We start from the raw sequence: 25543 nt of genomic DNA on the forward strand, positions 1-25543 counted from the left end.
GGAACACAGATTTCTGGCAAACCTCCAAGTGTGAACGAAGGAAATTGTGAATAGGAAATCTTTTCACAGCATCAATGTGCAGGTAATGACAAAGGTTCAAGTGACTAAATCAAATCTTCATTTCAGATAGTAATGCAACTCATTTTCAATCGTCAAGATAACATGTGATGCCACCCACATCATTAAAAACGTGGAAGCTAAATGGCCAGGGTCTGTCCATGATTCAAGGGTGTTTTGTGAATCCACTTTCTACAACAAGTTTGAATGGGGTAAGTTACCTTTCAAATAGTGACTCATGCTTCAGTTCTTAACTTTACAGTTTTGTATGTCAAGTGTTATAATCTATGGTTACTTGTGTCATGTGATTATAGGACAATATGATGGTATACAGAGGTTACCCCTGCCTGCCCTTTCTATTGACCCTGTACCCTGACCCTGCAGCGCAGTGCTGCTACCACCTGGCCCGCTGCAGAACAAGAGCCAGGGTAGAGATGACCACTGGCATCCTCAAGGTCCAAGTCCAGTGCCTGTGTGGGCTCAGAGTCAGCCCAGAGAGGGCATGTGACATCATTGTGGCAAGGGTGTTGTTACACAGTAAGAAGAGAGAGATGCTTTCCTGCAGTCATAAAACAAGAAGATGAACCTTCCTACCACCTTCCTGACAACTGAAGAGACCGGACTGTGAGGGACACAATTTGCAACAACCACTTCAGCTAACCACTTTTTTTTAATTATTATTAATGTCTTTTTATTCTGTGCATGTTCAATGAATACAGCAGTTTGTCAGCAGATTTCTCATTTCCACTTTCTCATTTCCTGTCCTGCACATAGAAATGAAAGGACATGCTTTAATTTATTAACACCATGCACGACAATGGAAAAATAAAACCATTTTCTAAATCCACCTTTAACTTGTGCTCTAGTATTTCAATTTCAAGTTTTGTTTTTTTGTTTGTTTGATTTGAAGTTGTATGTGGTCCCTCTGGAGGTCCCTTTTTTATCTGCTTTTCCAGATGGACTTTACATAGATCTTTTACTGGCATCTGGGAAGAGAGACGACATTGTGGTAGAGGTTATGGTGTTCTTCTGATTTTATGATTTCAGTTAGACACATGGGTGACACATTCACACGAAAAGCTACTCTTACGGATATCCTCCGGAGTTGAATGGGGATTCCTCCACAGGGGGAGGGGAACAGTCAGCCATGGTCTGACAGGACCATGACAAGCAAGATTTTAATCTGTTACCAAATAATTACAAGTTACCGCTCTCAGAATTTAAGACCGCCATAGGACTCTCCGTAAATGCTGAGAGAGTCTCACCGTCTTCATCCTAGAACACAAAATGTTTTAAATACAGACTACTTAAAACCTATGCATCAGGCAATACCTGTTGAAAATGAGGCACTTACTGATGGAGGAATGTCCAGAAGATTGAGGACTCCTTCAGTCACTGGAGATTACGGTGGTTAGATGCAAAAGTGTTCAATAGTGATCAGCCTTTATTCACAGATGATAAACCTGTCATTTATATAGCTTGTGTCCTGGGGAGTAGTTGGCCCTGATGAGCTGCCCCCTGGGATGCCATCCATAAATGTCCTTTCTGCATTCTGGCTGAGTGCCAGCTCTTCAGCCAGAGTGAAAGGTGGTGGTGGGGACCCTCCACCTGTTTTATGATCCTCCACCTTCTTCCTGTTGGCTACAAAGTGAAACTCAACTAATGTAGGCCTACATTTACAATTAAGAAAACAAATGAGCTAGAACGTAAATAAAGTGTGATTGTCTAGTCAAGCCTTAAACCATGACATGTCTCCAGTTGGAAAAACACATTGAGAGAGAGGAGGTGTTAAAAGAGAGAGCAAGTCGATGAAAGCTCAAGTGAGAGCTCAAAATTTAAGTGAGAATGAGCAAATTGACGCGACCCTCATGTCTGTGCTCAATCACAACTTGTGTATGCTCGTGATACCAACTTTATTCACTATAACATTAGTTTTCACCCCTCAGTTTCTGTTTTTACACGCTCAATTCCTGTCCCTGCGCTCATTCATATTCTGTGTGCACTCTCATAATAAAGATAGCAAAATAACGCCTTAGGGGGTATGCAGATGAAGTGGCATGGATGAGAAGTTCTACTGGTGCTTTACAAACCTTTATAATAAACTACATACTTACCTCAGCTGTATCTCCTCCATAGTCGATGATATAAACTGGAGCCTAACAGAACTGATGACAACTGAAGATAACATCGGTTTTTTATGGCACCCCTAGAGATAAAGAGTGGTGTCTGTACAAGTGATAGACCTACGTCTTAGGATAGTAACTAACTTCCTTTAATCACTGTAATTAATTAACAAATACTGTAATTAATTAATTAATGCTGCAGTTAACTCACTTTAATGAATTCATTTCCAGTCCATATAAAATCAGTATTATCCTGGTTTCTTACAAACACTAGTGTATGAAACATTAAAGTGAAGTGAATGGAACTAAATAATTTCTTGTTTATGTGTGTTTCAGTTTTCTGTGGGGTGTTATAGTTAGTTTCAGTCAGACCATCCAGTGTCCATCCATCACTGACAGATGAACTTATCAGTACATCCTGATACAACAACAACCAATCAGAATTCACATGGAACACCTTTACTGTGTCTAATCAGTCTCTCCAGTATCACACACAACACAGAGTATTATAGCTACATATATGCTGGATGCACAAGATGCAATTACTATTTTACATCACACTTATACAAATAGTGCACAATTACAGTATAGTATAACATTGAAAGGCATTCTTAATCATTCTGAAACACGTTTCTTCCATGGTAAGTAAACATACATTAAGAGGGTTCTTCACTTTAGAGCCATGGGAAATATGCAAATGAGAATCCCAGACTCTCCTCTTCACAGAACTGTTTTTACTTGTCTCTGTAATTTTACAGATATAATCTCAATAATAAAGAGGTTCTGTGTGGATACTGTTATGACCCAGTCTAGGGTTGAGTTTTAAACAGAGAAGTCACTGTGGAAACAGATCACTAGTGCACAACCAAAAGAATTCCCTCAAAATGAACCAAAATGAATTCATTAATAAATGAACAAATAGATTAAAAGGATCCAAACACAACTAGACTTTAAGTTAAGTTAAGTCTCTGTGATTGCACACACACACTGTGAACAGTGAATTTGTCTCTGCATTTAACCCATCCAACACACCAGTAGTGAACACACAACAGCGCAGGAGCAGTGGGCAGCATTCCTCTGCGCCCGGGGAGCCTTAGGGTTAAGTGCCTTGCTCAAGGGCACACAGCCATGGATGTTGGGCCTGGGAACCAAACCAGCAACCCTCCGGTCACAAGCCCGGTTCTCTAACCTTTAGACCACGGCTGGTTGGGCCAGCCCAAAATAACAAATAAAAAGGCAGCTATTTATGTTTTAAAAGAAAATTAAGAAATCCAACAAAAGTAAAACGACAGAAGAAAGACAAAAGCCACTTCCTCATCTCCCTCTCTAATAAAAAAGAATAGAAATGGGAATGAGTGAATCACCACAAATGGTTCCCACTCCACACAGCCTCCTCTCTATTCACAGAGTATTTACAGACACTGTTTACAAAAGAATATGTACAGACACAGACACAGACACAGACACAGACAAGGACACGGACACGGACACGGACACGGACACGGACACAACACCCAATCATTTCAATAAATTCTGAACATTATATACATCCCATGGTATAACAGTATTTATGTACATACAGTATGGTATTTATATATTCCATATTTTATAGTTATGTTAAAATTTCTGTTGAAAAGTGGTTTCCATTACATCTTAATTTCATTACATCTATAATTATCTTACTTTACAGAATTATCTCCATTATTATGCTAATGCTAATCTCAGTAGTGAAGCATCTCTCTTAAAATATGCATGTATTAATGAACATTTTTATTAGTGTGACATTCTGTGGTCTCTGTTTGACTGTGATGTAGAGAAACTCATCAGTATGTCATGAGGATATGTCTCTGATATTAATCTCATAATGAACTGATATGACATAACTCCTGTTTCCATGCATATGAATTGTCTGAGGTGTATTCAAAGATGTTTACTATTTTTAATGCACTGCAGCACCTAGTGGTAAAACTGAATAAGATAATTAATAATATACTAAAATATTTTACTATGAATATTAATATGAATAAACCAAACAAAGCTTTATGAATAAAATAATAATAAAATAAAAAATCTGATGAAACCATCAGGTAGTTTCTACCAAAAGCCATATTCCCTAGTGTGTTTCACTCTTCCTCTGGTTTTTCACAGTAACTCCAGTGTGATCTGATCTGTTTTCTCTTCGGGCAGCAGGTCACATGACTCTCCTGATGTTTCCTCCTCACCTGCAACTGTATGGAGGAATTAAATGATTCAAATTATTCATTCTATCACATATATCATTAGGTGTCTAAAACATTTTCTCTCTCCAATACTGCCTATCTTGCCATACACATTTGCTGTTTTTATAGTGTTATGTGTATGATGTTTAACTGGTATTTCATCACTCATAACCATTCTGACAGTCCCATAGTCTCTATGATCCTGAACTCATTTATTCAGTTATTATGGAGGACAACCAGTAAACCTACAAATTAATGTTTGTCATACATTGGTGTTCATCCTTAAACAATCACTCTTTCAACACATACTTTACAAACTCCTTGTTCTGAGAACTAACTTACATGTTGGATGCTGTCCCATACTGCGTCTCCTCTTCCTCCCTGGGTAAAATTCTCCTCCATTACTGGTCACCATCTCATCAATCTTATCCAGTAAGTGTGTGACTTGACTTTTGTCTTTGTTCATGTTGTTGAAGATGTGAACTCTGTCCCCACAGTCTCTCACTAGCTGTTGGAGTTCTTCACTTTCACTCTGAATATAATGTTCAATTGTCTCATCATCTTCTAGTTTCTCTCCATGTGTGAATAGCACTATCACAAAGTTCAGAACATCGGGTCCAAATAAACCTTTAACAAACTCCACCATCTCTTCCTCATTCTTCAGCTCTTCTCCAATAGGAAGCACTAACAGGACAGCATCAAGTCCAGACTGAGAGAGGGAGAGACATTTTTCTCTCTCTTGGCTGATCTTTTCCTCAGTCAGATCTGGGTGGAGCAGGTCCACAGTGTCTATCACACACACCTCTCTGTCAGCAACATGAGATCTTCCCTCCACACACTCTTTAGTGACTGGTTCTTTATGGCGTCTGGGACTCTGGAACAGCTGTTTACCCAGTATTGTGTTTCCTGAAGCACTTTTCCCACATCCACTTCTCCCAAGCAGGAGAATCCTGATGATAGACTCCTCACAACTGGGAGAAGAGACTTCAACACAGTCTGGGTGAAAATGAGCAGACATGCCTGTTACCATGACAACTCATACATGTAAATAAAGTCAAAACAGCATTTTAAGATAATTCACTTTTCAGATTTTTTCAACAATACCTTCTGGTAAATTTTCACGATGTCCTGGAGTACTGAGGTGGAAGATTTGGTGACAGTATATCTCACATCTAAAGGTCTTTATGTTACTACTTTTTCCTTTCTTGTTTTGTTGTTTGTTATATGTATGATGATCTGGTCTATTGTATTTAATGTTCGTGAGACGATCATGATGAGATGACAGCCTCTCATGTAATAACACACACACTTTGGTGTCTTTATTATAAAAACAACACACACACTATGGTTCTTTATTATAAAAATAACACACACACTATGGTCTCTTTATTTTTCTGATGAAAGGCCTCTGTTCTCTTTATGATACTGGTGAAAGACCAGTGAAAGAGATCTGTTTTCTCTGGTTCACCAATAAAAAGACACCTGTGGACCGTCTGTTCTACTGAACAAACACAAACAAACACAGCATGAAACCTTTTGTCCCAGCCCTGCAGTCTGTTACCTGAAACTGAGATATTCTCTTCTAAAGAGAATTAATGCTTCTAATACGTTTTCATACTTTTGGAATGTACTAAATTATTTAAATATAAATTATGTAAAATATTTTGTCTGTAATGTTAATTTGCATTTAATTAATACACATTTAATTTTTATTGCTTTTATTGAGTGTCACATTTTGCACCTTGTTTTGAACTTTTGTTTTGAAATGTCTTGTGCTCCTGTTCCATGTCTGTCTCCGCCCTTCACCTGACTCTGTTTATTCTATTTATTAACCTCGTTTCACCCCTGTTAAGTTCCACCAATCATGTTCCCACAGTTTGGTTCTCCTTTTGTATTTAAGCCCTTGTGTTTGACCTGTCCTTTGTCTATTGTTGTTTGTAGACACTCTGTTTGGCTGCACTGTTTGTCTCCAGTTATGGTTCCTGTTTGCGCTTGTTTATTTGTCTACTTTTTTGTAAGTAAAGTCCTCCTTTTTTTGTCGTCACGTCCACTGTGTCTTGTATTTGGGTCCAGCTCCACTGCACGCCTGACATTGAGCAGTAAATCATAAATGAATTTGACTTTTTCTATAGTCTTCAACCTAAGTCACATTCACAACTTCTGCAGATCACAGGGGAAAAACATTACAGTAATTATGCATAAAGCATGGTCATTTCACATGATGAATGGTTCCACTGTTCCAAATATGGATTATTCAAATATAACGAAATGTGTGAACTGCCTGTCCAAGGTGAAGCCAAAGCAGATGCAAATTCCTCTTGCATGTCTGATACTGGTTTGTAATTGACAGACAATGTAACAAGGACACCATCATAGACTCAGATCAAACATTACTTGATGTTTTATGAAGTTTGGTTCTTGTGCAGTAGAGTTTCCAGATGCGTAATAATAAACACAACCATGTTTTCAACCATGATTTAGTTATCTGGAAGATCATCTGGTACCATTACCGTTTCACAACTAATTATGATCTTTACAAAATCTGATCTTAAAACACAACCAATGATGTTCTTTACAAAACCTGATCCGGAACACAACCATGTTCTTTATTAAATCTGATCTAGAACACAACCAATTATATTCATTAAAAAAAAAAAAAAAGATCCAGGACTCAGTCCAAATACTGCCCCAGTCTGTGGCGACACTGAGACTTGAACTTGCTCAGCATGGAACAGCAGTGTAGTAAAAAAATTCTCACCTGGACAATGTGTGTTTTTCATCTTCATTGTGTCCAGCTGCAGTAATATATATCAGAGTGAAAGATCCAGATTCCAGTGTGACTTACACAGAAACACACACACAGTCAGTCAGGCTGGATTATACAGTGGGACTGGAGTGTGGAGTGGAGCGTGTGACCGGTTTAAACAGAACGACTGGGGGGGCAGAGGGGGCGGGGCATTATGTTTCAGACAGAGGGAATATATAATATGTGAGTGTGTTTCGCTGGTGAAGTAGCTGAATGTTTACTGTGTTCATGTTATACTGACATGCTCCTCACAAGTCACACTATTTATTACACCACAGATCTGAGATATATTGTGAGTGGAAATTTACAGCTGCCTCTCCAAAAATTAGAGAGTCCAAGTAATTTCACTTGTGTTAATGCCAGACAAGCTGTGCAGGCTCCATTCAGTCAAATCTATTTGAATGACAGACATGTCACTGTCCTCTCTCCTCCACATCTTATTTTGTGGTTCACATCCACAGTAACTCACACCCACATAAAAACCCATCATTTGTGTAAGGTGCAGGTATAAGAATTGTAATAACATATGTACCATCTTCAAGTAACACATATTCAAATACCAGTAGACCCAGTAAATCAATCCAGCCCTAAGACTTATTATTATACGCGTTGAGTTCGTAGGATAAGCAGGTCGACTCTACATTTACAAAGAGGCCCGGGATATTTCTATTAAAGCAAATGTAATAACTGAAAGACCAAAATAAAGTGAAACTGCATGGAAGAATCATTTGCATGTCTGATATAACATGGCCTTTGGCATGCAAAGGAACACAGACACACTCCCAGATCTAGTATCATTTGTCATGACACAAACTGTTAGGGCCGGTGAGGCCTGGTTGACTGAGGACCCAAAAGCAGACTCAGAGAACAGAGTATATTTTAGTAGGTGTTTAATGAAGTGTATTCTTCCAAGAAATCCAATAAGACTGAATCACGGTGACGGTATCAGTGGGCAAAGACAGAGGCAGTGGTCAAAAACAGGCAGAGAAGGTCAGGCACAGAGAGACAGAAAAAAATACAGGCAGAAGTTCCAGAAACACAAGGCAAAAACAATGTCCAGAAAAACAGGCAAAGGTCTAAAAGACAACAAGCAAAAACACTTATCCAAAAAACAGGCAAAGATCAGAAAGGTAACAAGAATGAAGCACACAAACCAACACAGGAAACAGGAAAGATGGCTAGATAATCCGGCAAACTGGAGTGGAAACAAACAGGGTTTAAATGCAGTGGCTGATGAGGAAAATGGCAGCAGGTGAGTGGAAACCAGGCAGGAAATAGTGCAAAACATGGACCGGAGAAACCAGAAACAGACAGACAAGACTTACATGACAGGACACGAGGAGAACATGGACTAGGATCTGGAAGAGCAGGGCTGGACCGTGACACAAACTTGATGAAGTTTATGTCTGACTATCTTAAATAATTGTGGTTATGATATTTGCTCTTTAAGAAAGAGTGTGTGTTATTCATAAATTAAACTGTGAGTATGTGGTAGTTAGTAGTTATATCATACACACTTTGGAATGACAATTCTGTAACTTTTTTCATTTTGCATGATGCTGTTTTTTTTCCTGAACATGATAATATCAGTAGAATTTCCCTATCAGGAATCAAACCTGCTGTTACTCTTCCTGGTTTCTGATGAACTGGGGCTACTGCTAATGATAAGAAAGCCACACACAAGACACATGTGTCATTTACTCAGCCTTTATATCTTAATGCATCGTCTTTTCATACATACATACGTGTGGTAAATATTTCAATGTTCAGCATAAAATAATATTTTAGTTTACAGGTATTCCTCACGTTACGAGACAGATGACTTCTGCTCAGTGCCAGAATGTGTAGCATTAAATAAATAATCTCACAGTATTATGTTTTGGGATCATGAGTGCCTGCATAAGGAGTTGGGCTGTACACTATGACAGATATGATGTTGTATAGTGTGAACCTGCAGCACTGGGGGTTCTGCTGTAAGGTGGTCATTTAAGGTCAGCTGGTCGTCTGTCATCAGCCCTAGGTTTCTGGTAGATTTAGACATTAGTAGAGATAATGAGTTGAGCTGAATGGAGATGTTATGATGAACGACAGGACTGGCTGGAATGACCAGGAGTTCCATCTTTGACAGACTGAGTTGTAGGTGGTGTTCCTCCATCCAGGCTGCAGTGTCAGTGAGACATGCAGAGATGTGTGCAGTGTCAGTGAGACATGCAGAGATGTGTGCAGTGTCAGGGAGACATACAGAGATGTGTGTTGTGTCAGTGAGACATGCAGAGATGTGTGCAGTGTCAGTGAGACATGCAGAGATGTGTGCAGTGTCAGTGAGACATGCAGAGATGTGTGTTGTGTCAGTGTGACATACAGAGATGTGTGCAGTGTCAGTGAGACATGCAGAGATGTGTGCAGTGTCAGTGAGACATGCAGAGATGTGTGCAGTGTCAGTGAGACATACAGAGATGTGTGCAGCGTCAGTGAGACATGCAGAGATGTGTGCAGCGTCAGTGAGACATGCAGAGATGTGTGTAGGGTGAGGTTTCCTCTGAGGGTAAGGACAAGTACAGCATCAGGCCAAAGAAAAGAAGAATGTAGAGAGACAGAGGTACCAGCAAGAAAACAAACAGAGGGATAACTCAACACGAGGAAAAACTGAGAAACTGAGTGGTCAGGGCAGTGAAAAAATTAGAGTCCATTAATGAGAGCTTTTAAACTTAGTTCAAAGTGTTTTTCTGTATAGAACTGATCAGGAGCATGGCCATATTCAGGTATTCCTCCTCAGTTATTCCCATGACTGAAGGTCCATGAAATTACATTTTATAATGTTATTGACTATGCAGGTTGACATATTTGCAGAAAAAAACAAAAAACAAAAAAAAAACAACACCCCCCCCCCCCTAAAAAACAAGGTTTTAGGCAAGGTGTTTGTCTCCCAGCCTGCTTCCTGAGGTTGGTAAAAGGGGAGTGATGTCTTCACCAGATGTTCCTTTAGACACATCTGCATCTGAAGACCCTAATGACCCTAACACACCACATGACCTGTACTGTATTTGTTCTGAAGAAGAATGTCACTCAGTAGAGTGGGAGGTGAATCTATAGAATAAAGAAAGAGAAAATAAACCAGGTGGTTCTTTATAAAAACCACTTATCACCATCTGCTTTTTTCCCACTAATTATAATAATGTGCAGTAATATATTACACATTTAGCTTTGTTAGGCACCACAAATATGAGTCATGTACTTTCTGTTTCATGGGCTGGTATGAACATAATTCCCCACAGTCCCTCTACTGGCCAGAAGAGGGCGCACTCTGCCTTCTCTGAGGAAAAAGTGGAATATGAGATTCAGTTATGACATGACTCACTATAATGCATAAAATCACAATAACAATAAGTTGGTCCACAACACTTAACTGTGTAAAGTGTCCACAATCAGTACAGATACACAATGATAATCAACTCCTGTATGTTTTATTTTCACTCTGACACAGTCTTGTTGAAATACTTTTTGTCAAAAGATACACTCCAGCTTTAGTTAATGGTACAATAGACCCACTTTGTTATGATGATGTCAGTAAAGTGTTGTGCTGATCAAATTGTTAGCATTGTTTCTCAATGGAAACTCTAAACTCACACTGTTGGGAAGACATTTCATTGTATTGAACACACGTCTATAGGAATGAACGGTTAAACTAACCTGCAGAGGGAGACATCATATCACACATTCAGATCCTGTGACCATGTCATGTGACTATGCAAACTGCTTTCACTTTGTTCATGACTGAAAATGACCAGTTTGGAAATTTTAAAGAAATATGAAGATACTCAGGTAGTATTTTATGAAATTTTACGTGCTGAAAATAAGGACGTGATTTTTGTTTTTATCTATCTTTTATGCCGTTTGAAATCCAAATTTCAGCTTAAAATAAACATCAGGAAGAAATAAAATGTCTGCTGTGTCTCAACATGCCTGTAACAAAATCCCGGAATAGTAACATAGCAGCATAACACAGAAACAACACCACTGCAAAGACAGACACAGACAGTGTATGGTATTGTAACTAATACTTTACTCAGTGCAGATATCAGACAGTGTATGGTATTGTATCTAATACTTTACTCAGTACAGGTATCAGACAGTGTATGGTATTGTATCTAATACTTTACTCAGTGCAGATATCAGACAGTGTATGGTATTGTATCTAATACTTTACTCAGTGCAGATATCAGACAGTGTATGGTATTGTATCTAATACTTTACTCAGTACAGATATCAGACAGTGTATGGTATTGTATCCAATACTTTATCCCAGTAGAGATATCAGACAGTGTATGGTATTGTATCTATTAGTGCATTTCAGAGCAAAGAGCAAAGTCATTTAGTCATGTAAGGCCTACTGTGAAGGTGTTTCATCTATGCTGGTGACATTGTCATTTATATGGAATTATTACAATTAGTCAATTTAAAAGTGAAAATAAACTTCATTTAAAAAGAATGCTGAGGTTACGCAAGGGCAAGAAATGCAAAATAATTATTTCATTTTCATAAATTGTTTATGACCTCTGATGGCAACTGGAGGAGCTGTTTTTTTGGGGGGTTTTTTGGAAGGGGGGGGCATTTTCATCCCAAGTCCCATTCCCATTCTCCTCCTCTGGGCTGTTATCTGTTTCAATCTTTAAGGGATTAATAATGACCTAGTCTCTTATAATACACACTGACACTGCAATATGTTAGATTAACACTGTCCATGTACATCTCTCTTCACAGTAAATTACAACTAAACTTCAGGATTTGGACTTCAGGACACTGAATGGAGGGAAAAGGAGGAAAAGAAATAACAGAGACCAGAAATAACAGCACTGGACCTGGACAAATGACAGAGACCAGAAGAGTGAAGATCTAATAGTAACAGAGCTGGACTTGGATAGATGACAGAGATCAGAAGAGTGAAGATCTAATGGTAACAGAGCTGGACTTGAATAAATGACAGAGACCAGCAGAAGAGTGAAGATCTGATGGTAACAGAGCTGGACTTGGATAAATGACATAGACCAGAAGAGTGAAGATCTGATAATAACAGTCCAGGTGAAAGAAATATTAATAATAATTATATTACTATTACCCTTATTCATATCAAAGTCATTAACCAGTAAATGTGAGAGAATATTCACAACAATTTCTCTTACAAACGTAATAATGCAGATCAGACAATACTCTGCACAATTACCTCATATGTCATGTTTTCTCACCCAGATACAGCAGTGGTCAGGACAGAAGGGAGAATTTCTCCACCTCTTTACAGTGAGTAAAAATATCACAAATCCATTTTCATAGAGATGAAATTTGAGATTCACCGGGCACTGTCATGTCAAACCTCTAGTCTATTCTATTCTATTCTGTTCTATTCTATTCTATTCTATTCTATTCTATTCTATTCTATTCAACTTGATTTGTAAAGCACTTACGCTTATTGCACTTTTTACACCTACCTGGTCTCTCTTATCAGAGATTACTCGTCTTAACTGGTCTCTGTGGTCAGAGATTACTGGTCCTAACTGGTCTATCTGATCAGAGATTACTGGTCCTAACTGGTCTCTATGGTCAGAGATTACTGGTCCTATCTGTTTTACTAGGAATCAGTATTATAATTTTGTCCTCTTCTCACTTTTGTGTGTTTGTCTTCAGTTCATTTACCCTCACTAATGTTAATGAGGAAATTAAATAATGAGTCTAATAGTAAATCCAGGTGAGATTTCATAAAATTGGATGTTAGTGTGATTTTGTATCATGTTGTCCACCTAAAATAATGTACAGGACACAATAAGACTGTAAGATAGCATGGGTGTAAAAAAGACATTGCCTCACCTGGGTAAATAAACACAATATCATTATAGTCTATATGAACCTCCGTAACCTCAGGGTAAACGTTATTATAGTCAGAATAAGCTTTGATAACCTCATGGATAAATTTACACTGTATCTCAGTTTAACAGACTCACAAGAATCATTCATGTGACTAACAAATGATATATAATACTGTGTATCTCATCATTTTTTAAACCTCTTTATATGATGGAAAATAATTACAACTATAATCTTCCAGCTCGCATACACTACACAGTAAGTCACACATGTGTCTAAACGGGAGGCTATTCATACCTCTGAAATTCAGCATTCACTAATATAACTAATATAATGTGTGACGGCCACTGCTCTGTATTTGTGTTGTGTTTGCAGGTTGGGTGTCAAAGTGGGAGGGTCGTCCTGGTTGATATTGGTCACCTGGGTGTTCTGATCTCCAGGTGTATAAAGCCTAAAGGGAACTGATGGTTCCTCCTCTATTGCCCTCCCACCTTCCTTCTAACTCTTTTCTGTTTCTCTTTTCCTCAGGCCTCCACCATTTGTTTCCTGAGGATTTTGGTTGCTGCATTACAACACCCCAACACTTCTCTAACACACATCCATACTTTGCCTACACTACTGATACTGCTGACCACCAGTCTAATCGTTAAATTATGGTTTTTTTCTTTTATAATAAATTTGCTTTGTCCTTAATTTGATCTGTCCATGGTCTGCGCTCCTTTTTGTCACCTCTTTTGAGCCGAGTCGTGACAAATGTAACATATTCAAACAAATCACTGAACGAGTTGACTGTCTTTGACTAACCCACGATCTTTAAACATGTTTTTTTTCTGTCTGTTTTTCTCACAGAAATGAGTGATGAGAAGTCAACACAGCCAGCAGGGAGATCTAGTCCTCAAATGGAACGCCCAGACAGTAAGTGTTAAAGAAGACTGACTCATCTTTCTCTTACAGAACCTTTAAAGAGCAACAGCAGTGACGTCACTAATAAAGCTCCAGTCACGCAATCCGGCACTGAACGGTCGAAATCAAAACACCGTCATGTTGGCAGGAAAAACTGAGCAAAAGTGAATGGGCCAGAGTATATTTCAAGCCGTCGGAGTTCGCTTAACGTTATAAAGTTAACTAAAATGTGTGGCGCTGACCCTTTCTTTTCGGAGATGGCAAAGCAATTTTTAGCTGCTGCTTTTTTCAGTACCCATGAAAAGCACCCCGGGGGCATATAAGAGTCAGTAATGTTTAATCTACAAAGTTTTGCAATATAGCGCTCAATGTCCTTATCATTAAAGTGTACTGTGAACTCTAACAGCTTGAAATCTACTCTGGCCTATTCATTTTTGCTCACGCTTTTTCTGCCAACATGGTGGTGGATGCAAAAGAGTCACGTGATGTCCGGAGCTCTATAGAACAAGAACAGAAAATACAAAGGCAGTGTGAATTAAGGGATGTCTCACGAATGCCATCAGCTACAGAGCTTTTTTTAGGGATTTAATTACAAGTTGTGAGGTCCTGATGTCTCTACAATGTCCAGGGTAGTAAGATAACTGAATGTATTTGAATCAGTGCTATAGCTGAATCAGTGCTATTCTAAAACAATATACTTTCCAGAACTTGGAAAATAATTACTGCACAGCCCCTTCAATTAAAGAGTGACAATCAGAAGCATTTCAGTACTTTTAGATATTAAAAATGAATATTTTAAAGCAGTGTTTAGGGAAGTTCACTTACACGTTTCTTTTTTTAGCCGTAAATTAAGTATTGGTTTTGTGCACTGAATTTGAATCACTGATTTTGACTAAAACACTGTTGCTACGTCCCCAGTGGAGTGTGGTATCTAGGGGTATGTAGAGGGGATGTAGCATAAAGGAACCCACCACCTGTGTTGGTTTGGGACGGTGTGATGGGAGAGGAAAACATGGACGCGGGGAATCAATGCTAAAAAAAGTGCACAATATATTTGGAATATTTACAAAGTGATATTTACAATATATTTACAGGTGTATTTGCAAGCGCAAACAAAAACACACGAAGGTGGGAGAGGACGACAGACAGTGCCAAAGGATAGAAACTAGCAAAACAAAAACCACCCTAAATGACTACACCGGAAAAACATACACTGAACTACAAAACAAAAAGGTGGCAGAGCCAAAGGAAATCTAACTACACTAGCTATCTATTAACAACACACTAGTGGCACCCGCCTCTAACCTATCCCTATACACAGTGAATTACTACCACGGGGATCCCCCTTCTTACCTGTCCTTCTCCTCACGATAACCAAAACACCAGGGCCAATGCACAATCCACAAACGAAGTCAATAAACGAGAATTCAGGGTCGGACACAGAATGACAAGTTTGTAATTATAGCAGAAAAACCTGAAAAGCACAAAGGCAAACAACAAGATTGGGATCTGCAAACACAGCACATGTCGCTTCTTTAAATGTTGGCGCTCTGCGTCTGGTTGGACAAGCCGAAAGGGGCACTCCTTTCCTGGTTGGCAAGGCTGGCACGGGGAGGCGGGACGTAACATCAGGCCAGATGGAACTGACAACCTTTCGCGCACAGCTGGGTACCTGGGGAGAAAGAGAGACACTCAAACGAAACAATACACACAAATAAAACGCACAGTGTGCAGCACGTAACACTGTTATTTGAGAGGACTCTGTTGCCAGTGGTGACATAACATCGTAAGGGATCATCATGTAACAAGATCTCGTGACAGGCTAACGATAGTAATGTGTCTGGAACACTGGTCAGGCTAATAACTGTAATCTCTCCAGAATACTGGTAAAACTAATAACTGTAATCTCTCTAGAGTACTGGTAAGGCTATGACAGTAATCTCTCTAGAATACTGGTCAGGCTAATAACTGTAATCTCTCTAGAATACTGGTAAGGCTATGACAGTAATCTCTCTAGAATACTGGTCAGGCTAATAACTGTAATCTCTCTAGAATACTGGTAAGGCTATGACAGTAATCTCTCTAGAATACTGGTAAGGCTATGACAGTAACCCATCTGGAATACTGGTCAGCTTACTGATTGTAACCACCCTAGAATACTGGTAAAACATGACTGGTCTATCTGGTCAGAAACTACTTGTCATATTGGGGCTTTCTGGATAGAGATTACTGATTTTACCTGTGCTTACATAGAAAATATAGTTGCACATATAGGACAGCACATATACTTACCAGGGTCCCTTTCATGTTCGTAGATCAGACTGGATTTTATTGACAAAGCAGTGTAAAGATGTGATTAGAGATTCTGTGGAGTTAGATATTGGAATGATGATCTACAATTTTCATGTGTCCTTAAAAAAATCATTTACATTGTTTACAGTATAAGTGGGTATTCAAACATACACAGTACAGTCATTAATATCTACAAGTAGTCCATTATTTAATAAATATCATACATTTTTGGGCAACTCCTATGAAAGGAATATACTTGCCATATATTTCAAGACTGTCTCTGTCAAAAATATTTTAGTTAAACAAGTTTCTCTGAATTATTTTAAATAAAATAAAATAATCAAAATGTACCCAGTAATCTAATGTGAAATTGTCTGTAGTTTGTCAGATGCCCTGTTAACCTTTGACCAGCAGAGACTTAAAAAGTCCTTTATCCTCAGTGTTGATAAGAGTGGACCTATAGTACCTCAGCGGTCTACAGGGGTAGTAAACATGGAGAGAAACACTGTTTCATTAGAGTTTTTGTGGACAGTCCTCTGACTCTATGTGCCAAGCTTTACCCAACTGTTCTAACAATGACATATAGATCAGCGCTGGACCTAAACATGATGAAAAGGTTCTTCTCCTAACAGCCCTTTCTTTATTTCAGTGTGTGACAGACTGAACCTGGTGTTGTGTGGGTGTGTTGGGTCAGTGAAGATGTCCATATCAGAGCTCATACTGGGCCATAGAGAGTCCAGTCCAGAGTCCAGCTCAGTGTGTGTGAGGAGGGAGGGAGAAGTGTGTGGACGCCTGCTCACCCTGGTGGAAATGCCAGCTCTGTACAACACTCAGCTCTCAGAGGAGGAAGTGATGCGTGAGACTCTCCGCTGTGTCTCTCTCTGTGATCCTGGAGTCCATGCTTTCCTCCTGGTCATTCCTGAGGGCTTCCTCACTGATGAAGATAAAGGAGAAATAGAGAAGATTCAGACAGTATTCAGCTCAAGAGTCAATGATTACACCATGGTCCTAATAAATCAGAAACCTGGACAGGAAGTGACAGAATTAGATGAATCAACTCAGACAATCATCAGATCCTGCAGAGGAGGACATCAGTTCTTAGGTTCCAGTTCACAAGTGTCAGAGCTACTGAAGAGTGTTGACAAACTGGTGGAATGGAATAGGGGAAGTCATACAACAGACCTGTACCAGGATACTCTGGTGGAAACACAAATAAAGAAATACCAGTCTGGAGTTAAACAAAAGACGAAGAAAGTCAGAGGGTTAGAGGAAAAGAATAAGATATCAGGTAACAAGAAAACAATTTGCACGCTATAATTTATATAATACATTTTTTTAATGTATACTGTAATCATTACTTAATAATATAAGTTTCATCACATGCTGCCATCTCTGTGTCTTTTTACAGATTTAAGAGAGAGATCAGACACTTTGAGAATAGTGCTGCTGGGGAAGACTGGTGTTGGGAATAGTGCCACAGGAAACACCATCCTGGGGAAAAAAGGTGTTTTTAAAGAAGATGTGTCTTATATGTCAGTGACTAGAGAGTGTCAGAGAGAGACAGCTGAAGTCAATGGAAGACAGATAACGGTGATTGACACACCAGGACTGTTTGATACAGAGATCAATAATGAGGAGATGAAAAAAGAGATCAGCAAATGCATCACCATGGCAACACCAGGACCACATGTTTTTTTCCTAGTGCTAGCAGTGGGGCGGCTCACCCCAGAAGAAAAAAAGGCCGTTGAGATGATTGAAGAAACGTTTGGAGATAAATCCAGAACTTACACTATGGTCCTGTTCACTAAAGAAGATCAGCTAGGGAAGAAAACCATTGAACAGTATATAGGAGACACTGGAACTGACTTAAGGAAACTGATTGACCAGTGTGGTAGCAGATATCATGTGTTTAACAACACAGACCCCAGTAAGTGAACTCAGGTTGTAGAACTCCTGAAGAAGATAGACACCATGGTGTCAGAGAATGGAGGGACCTTCTACACTAATGAGATGTTCAGACAGGTAGAGGAAGCTCTCCAAGAGGAAAAGGAGAGAATACTGAGAGAGAGAGTGGAGGAGATAGAGAGAGAGAAAAAAGAACTGAAGGCCAAACATGAGGCTGAGATGGAGAGAATGAAAGAGGCAATGAAGGAGGAGAGAAAGAGACAGAATGAAGAAAGGAAAAGAAGGGAGGAGGAATTCAAAGAGAGAGAACAGAGAATGAAAAGAGAGATGGAAGAAAGAGAAGAAGAATATGAAAGAAGAAAAAAGGAGGATGAGAAAAGGATGAAAGAGTGGGAGGTGAAAATATATAAGGATGTGGAGAGACAGAGAAAAGAGTGGGAGAAACAGAGACAAGAAGAACAGTTAAGGAGAGAACAGGTGGACCGACGAAGGATGGAGAGAGACGAGAAAGAAAGGAGAGAATGGGATGAGAAACAGAAAAAACAAATGGAGGAATTTGAACATGCAATACAAGAGCTGAGAGAGACACACAAGGAGGAAGTACTGAAAAGTAAACTGCGTTTTAAAGAAGAAACGGAGAAACTGGAGAGAAAACAGAGAGATTTATAGGAAAAATTAAAGAATGCAGAAGAGAGAGTGAAGGAGCAAGAATGTCTAAAACACCTGCAGCAAAAAGAGTGGGAAAGAAAATCACGAGAAGAGAGGAAAATGAGAGAGGAACAAGAGAAGATGTGGAGAGAACAAACAGATGTTATAGAACAGAAATGGACCAATCAAGTGACAGAATTAGAGAAAACGATGAGAATCTTGGAGGAAGAAAGACAGAAGCAAAATATGGAGTTTGTGGAAAAATTAAACGAGACAGACAAAAGGAGACAAAAAGCAGAGAAACAGAAAGAGGAAATGACAACTAGAATTGTAGCTAAATTAGAGAAAATGAAGAAGACATTGAAGAAGAAATACAAGCACAAAATGAAGAGAATGAAAGAGAGGAGGAAATTAGACTGGGAGAAAAGAGAATAAAAGACATGGAGGAACAGATGGTGATACAAAAACAAACAGAGGAGAAAAAGAGAGGAGAACTGGAGGATAAATTGAGGAGAGAAAGAGAGGATTCAGAGAAAGAGAAAGAGGAAAAAGACAGAGCACTGAGAGAAACAGAACTGAAATATCAGACTGACACTGAAGAGATGAGGACAACTATCAGAACACAGGAGGAGAGGATTAAAATATACTCACCAGGTAAAACATTACATATTTTATATGCTTTCAGTGCTAAAATAAACAGTAATATTTTATCTGTTTTCAGTACTATACACTGCTTTACAATTTGTCATCTTGATTTAGATGCACAAAATAAGAATTACGTTACAACAGACTGTATGTAGGCCTTGTGCACTGTAAAATGCAAGTAGCTGACTTCACTTAACAAAACGTTTGGACAACCGTTGCCTTAGGAAAACTAAGTAAATTTACCTGTTAAGGATAAGTAATACAGGATTGAAATATATTTGTTGGGGATAATTGCTAAAGTTGAGTATTACAAGTTCTCAGTTTATGTAACAAAGGAAAACATGTTGTGGTCACTGAGTTTGTCATTTGAACTAACTTGGACTGGTAAAGTTAAAATCACAAGAGAGAGAGTACAAGACCTTAACTCAGAAACAGATCATCATTGTTTCGCCCACTTCACCTGAGTCACCCCAGGAGAGTGGCAGCTATTTCACGTCAATCACGAACATCAGCCTTGCTGAAATCGTCATAGTGATATATTATTGTATTTACTCAAGATTCTGATTTAGAGGTGTTCAATTATTATCTCACAGATGGTGGCTTCACACCATTGGCTTGTCAGCTAAGCACTGCACCAGATGCAAAGTAGTTGTAATGATGAGTGCAGTGACCGTTCTCTTTTTTTTTAAAAAACTCTTTAATTTTAAGTTTATACAACTTAATAGAATTAAGTTGAGTAAACTTAAAATTAGTGTGGGGTAGAGTGTGGACATGTTATGTATTGATTAAGCACTTACTCATGCCCGCTGGGGGAAGTTACTGACAGGAATGAGAGATTTTGAGAAGATGTAGGTGGCATGTAGCACTGTCACATTGCAGCAAAGAAGGCCCTGGGTTCGATTCCTGGGCGGCCAGGATCCTCTCTGTGTGGCATTTGCATGTTCTCCCTGTGTCTGCGTGGGTCTCCTCTGGGAGCTCCAGTTTCCTCCCACAGTCCACAGACATGCAGGTCAGGTGAATTGGGGACACTAAATTTCCCTAAGGTATGAATGTCTGTGTGTCTGCCCTGATGGACCACTGGGATAGGCTCCAGCACCCCCTGTGACCCTAATTAGGATAAGAGGTTTTGAAAGTGAGTCAGTGTAGAGAGATGATGTTTAGAGGAGAGAAGAGGGGCCACCCTGTAGTCATTCAGCTCTAATGAGTCATGTGATATTTCACAATATCTTATCTTGTTTCGCATATTACACGTTCTACACAGTTTATAGTTATGCAGACAAATAAATGCACTCCTTCCACAAATGCACCTTCCCTATTCCATACATGCAAACCTCATCCAGAGAAAACCAAACAAGCTTAAATTCCTTTACAAATACCAATCTCTTAAAGTATCTAGTTTTGTGTGGTGAATTTTTATAGCACTTTAGCTGGACCCTTCTGACTCACACAAAACTGACAAAATACAAAATGACTTATGTTAAAAACAATTACTGTTCAACATGTGATTGATATAGTTTAAAATGAAAACACTGACAGAGCAGATATTACTTATGGGTAATAGGAAGTGGGAGAAGGAAATATTTGTGTGATTAAAGAAATGACACATAAGGAAGTGTTTGTGTGTGATAAAGGAAATGAGGTATAGGGAAGTGTTTGTGCGTGATAAAGGAAATGAGGTATAAGGAAGTATTTGTATGGATTAAGAAAATGAGATATACGGAAGTGTTTGTGTGTGATTAAGGAAATGAGGTATAAGGAAGTGTTTGTATGTGATTAAAGAAATGAGGTATAAGGAAGTGTTTGTATGTGATTAAGGAAATGAGGTATAAGGAAGTGTTTGTATGTGATTAAAGAAATGAGGTATAAGGAAGTGTTTGTATGTGATTAAGGAAATGAGGTATAAGGAAGTGTTTGTATGTGATTAAGGAAATGAGGTATAAGGAAGTGTTTGTGTGTGATTAAAGAAATGAGGTATAAGGAAGTGTTTGTATGTGATTAAAGAAATGAGGTATAAGGAAGTGTTTGTGTGTGATTAAGGAAATGAGGTATAAGGAAGTGTTTGTATGTGATTAAGGAAATGAGGTATAGGGAAGTGTTTGTATGTGATTAAGGAAATGAGGTATAAGGAAGTGTTTGTATGTGATTAAGGAAATGAGGTATAAGGAAGTGTTTGTATGTGATTAAAGAAATGAGGTATAAGGAAGTGTTTGTATGTGATTAAAGAAATGAGGTATAAGGAAGTGTTTGTATGTGATTAAGGAAATGAGGTATAGGGAAGGACTCGTGTATGATAAAGGAAGCCACAGACAGAGATGCCGTAAGAACAAGTCGTTCATAGCCACTTATGACTTACAGCTGATGTCAGCTCCACTGGTTTGGGCTGAGACAACTGCCAAGTGTAGAATCAGGGACAGGATCATAGTGAAAAATGAATAACAGTCATATAAATAATGATACACTGATACATAACAACACACACATAACAGCACAGAGACAAATCTCACAATACAGACAAGACAAGGGAGGGACTGAGAGAGAGAATGGGGAATAGATGGTATGGCTAAAGGTGTGGTTTAAACAGTATGGGTTATGTTTGTAAAATATTATGGAGCTGCTACCATCTCAGTATTAACAATACTAAGTACAGTGTCTCTTGTGGACAGTAATGAATAATATTGTTGTTTGTATCACAAAAGGTGTTGATATTGTTGTTTTTCATGTTGCAGAATAAGGAAGAGAAAGAAACAAAGAAAGCAAGAATTAGAAAAAAATAGCGGTAGAAAATACAGAAGATGGAGGAGAAGACATTTGAACCAATGGGCTGTAGATAAAACCAGATTCACTACTTTAGTATATGGCTCATTTTTCTACATTTATGTTGTATTAACATATGTTTGTTGTATTAGGTTATGACAGCCCTGACTTGTGAACATATGTTTATACTTTATTTCAAAAGGCAAGCAGATGCCTATGGAACCCTCCCTCCCCTCACCAGACTACCAGTGCACCATCAAAAGAACTCCAGCAGAATGAACCAACATTTATTATACAAATAAATTAAATGGATGCAGTGTAAACAGACCTCAAGGTTGGGCAAGCCAAACAAACAAAAAGGCAACTATCTAAAAAACACATAACCTAAGAAAAATAAAACTACAGAAGAAAAACAAAGCAACTTCCTTAACTCCCTCTAACTGAAAGTCAGGAGACAGCCAGTAAAACAATGAAAATAGCTCCCACCCCCTAAGACTTCCTTTCCACAAAGACTATCTGTTTACAGAGTATATAAAAACGCTATTTATGTGGGAATATTTGCAGCACTACAGGGAAAAACACAGCAAAGACAACAATAACAACAACAAAGGCTAACAAAAACACATCGTTAACGCGATAGTCACAATGACAGCAATGCTGTTTTAATAAGTTTCAAAATTCACAAAGAATATTGGTTTGATATGGAGGGATGGAGAGGTCCAAATCTTTCTCCTGGTATAAATACTCGTTGCTGCCAAATCCTGACACGCTACTCATTGTCTGCTCCTGTCACGAGGAGAGAGAGGAGAGAGAGGGAGGGACAAACAGTGGGAGAAGGAGAGAGACAGTGACACAAATACAAACACAAACAAACACAACACCCAAACTTTTCACTAAGGTCTGAGTGAACTATAGGTCCTGTGATAACATAGCATAAGCTGTAAAATAGACTGTTTACCACAACTTCAGCAGACCCACACCTCTGGGTTTGGCATGCCGGGAATATGAAGGGGGGAAGAGAGAGAGAGAGAGAGAGAGAGGGAGAGAGAGGGAGAGAGAGTGAGAAACTGAAAATACTACAGTATAATAGCAAATCAATTCTGATTGATTCTTGATGCATGAGACACTCTCAGATTTGATCTGCCCCTGGAGTGGAGGACAGGATTACACATGTAGTCTGTCTGTCTCTCAGAGCAATACTGCTGTCACTCTCACATTGAGAAAATAATACTTTAAAAACATTTTATATAGCTGAACGTTTTCTTAGAACCTCTGTGTTGGTGGGGAAGTGTTAATTCTGTAAAATGTGAAGAGCCTGGTATCACAGTCCCCCTTCCCACTCTACTTCTGCCCTGTTTATGTAAACTTTACTTATATATTCTTCATACAGTATTATTAAGTATGCTATTCAAGTACTGCAAGTTGACTTCTCACATATCTCTTAAATAATTTGTCGCTATGTTTTATCCTGTGAATGTTGACTGAACCCTGCGAGTCATCTGGAGGTGTGATCTAACATATAGACAATAACAATCAACAGAAATAATCAATTTAGGGTCTGAAACTTCTCTGGCTGGTCTGTTTTATGTGGTGCTGTTGGGCGGTAATTGGAGTGGAGACTTTTTACATTGCAGTACATGGGTTAATAAATATTTTAGTGGTTATGATATTAAATATTAGACTCCCCTACCTCACACTTCCTTCATACCCTCATTCCCCCTTTCTGCCAATACCTTGAAGAGTGTTATTGTACTTGCTACATGAATGCTACTATTTATTATATGTTAAGGCTGATGAACACTTATTTGAATAATTTCTAGGTTCAGTGTTCAGAGCACTGAGCTGTAAGACAGTTTTTCAGAATAACTGTAAAGTCACTGTACAATTCAGCTCCTGTGTCAGGTAGGACACACAACAGTTGAGAACAACATTTACAGTTATGATCACTGTCTTACAGTCTTAACCAGAGGAATTTAAAATGATTCCAATCAAAGTTCACACATCTTGAGAAAATGTTTAGTCTACATACATTGCACAGGGGGACATCAGTAGCAAGCTGTCATGTTTGGGATTTCATGTCACCAGATCACCTCCCATTGGTTCATATTCAATGCAGTCTGAGATATTATTTCTCTGATATATTCTGACAAAGGCTTTGGGGCCTGGACAAGATCTTAAGTCAGGTAACAAGCTAAGATCAAGGCTAAGAGGAAACAGTGGTGCTAACAGGGAGAGCCTGGAACAAGTTTAATGAGAATCAATGCATGACTCACTACTATCAGCAAGTGAAAGACTTTGCTAAGGCAATCAGGGAAACACTGGCATCTGACTTCATATAGGACTTGGACTTATAGGACTGAACGCAAGCGGGGCAGCCCTTAAAACCGTCATGTAAAAGATGTGTATGAGGACAGTAATACAGTAAATATGTGCACTGAGAACAAATTAGACCTTTAAGGCTTTTGTGTTGCAGTGCCAGTCATGATGTGTCTAAATGTACTTAGTGAAAGAGGCTCCTTTAAATCCCTCTTGATTGTTGCTTAGTTCCATAAGCCTGCTTGAAAAGCCATGACAGGATTGACCAGTGTGTGTCACATCAAATAATGGTAATTTTCAACAATGGAAATTTTGAATAACCTCATATTTGGAACACTCTTACCTACAGTTAAAACCTGGGAAACAATTATATCATTAGAAAACTTATTTTTTCTGAAAGTTATTGAAAGTTATTGAACATATATACACACACACACACACACACACACACACACACACACACACACACACACACACACATATATATATATATATATATATATATATATATATATATATACACATACATACATACAAGTATATCTGTGTGTGTGTGTGTGTCTCGTGTGTGTGTGTGTGTGTGTGTCTCTTGTTGAGTTCATTTCTGAGTGTTACCATGACATAAAATTTCAATTAGGCATATTTCTAACACAGTACCAACTGACCTTCTGTGAAAGTGGATTTGACACTGAAGTCTGTGTGCACAAACAGGAACTGGAGCATAATCAAGTACATGCAGAGACCAGTTTGGTTAAGGTTTACTAAACACTTAAACCATTTAATCTAAATGAATGATCACAGGCCACCTTAGTCAGAACTCACTGAGCACAGAGTCCACTTTGGTAAAAATGTAGTTCACTCTGAGTGCGCACTAGTCAAACTTGGTGAACACTGAGTCCAGTTCAGTGTAACCTCAGGGAACAGATTTTTGATCTTGTGGTGAATTAGTGACACTGACACAATTCTGTAATTATATGTGTTTTTTTTTCTCCAGAGTCTGAGCTGAGGATTATTTTATT

The 25543-nt window shown here is 38.7% G+C and overlaps 2 protein-coding genes across 2 annotated transcripts; one reads left to right on the forward strand and one right to left on the reverse strand.

Moving 5' to 3' along the window:
* Positions 1–4322: 4322 nt before the first annotated feature.
* On the reverse strand, positions 4323–5429 carry LOC115829246 (GTPase IMAP family member 9-like). The gene is made up of 2 exons (XM_030793307.1): positions 4742–5429; positions 4323–4402 (listed from the first exon to the last, which is right to left on the reverse strand). Exons 1-2 carry the CDS (start codon positions 5427–5429, stop codon positions 4323–4325), a joined length of 768 nt encoding a protein of 255 aa, XP_030649167.1.
* A 3018-nt stretch (positions 5430–8447) lies between these two features.
* Positions 8448–25530, forward strand: LOC115829248 (GTPase IMAP family member 4-like). The gene is given in 7 exon segments (XM_030793308.1): positions 8448–8457; positions 13911–13976; positions 16951–17440; positions 17672–18550; positions 18588–18595; positions 19012–19139; positions 25519–25530. Coding segments are annotated over 7 exon segments (1593 nt in total).
* The last annotated feature ends 13 nt before the right edge of the window (positions 25531–25543 follow it).

Source organism: Chanos chanos, chromosome 16 (genome assembly GCF_902362185.1).
Source record: "Chanos chanos chromosome 16, fChaCha1.1, whole genome shotgun sequence".
NCBI lineage: Eukaryota > Metazoa > Chordata > Actinopteri > Gonorynchiformes > Chanidae > Chanos > Chanos chanos.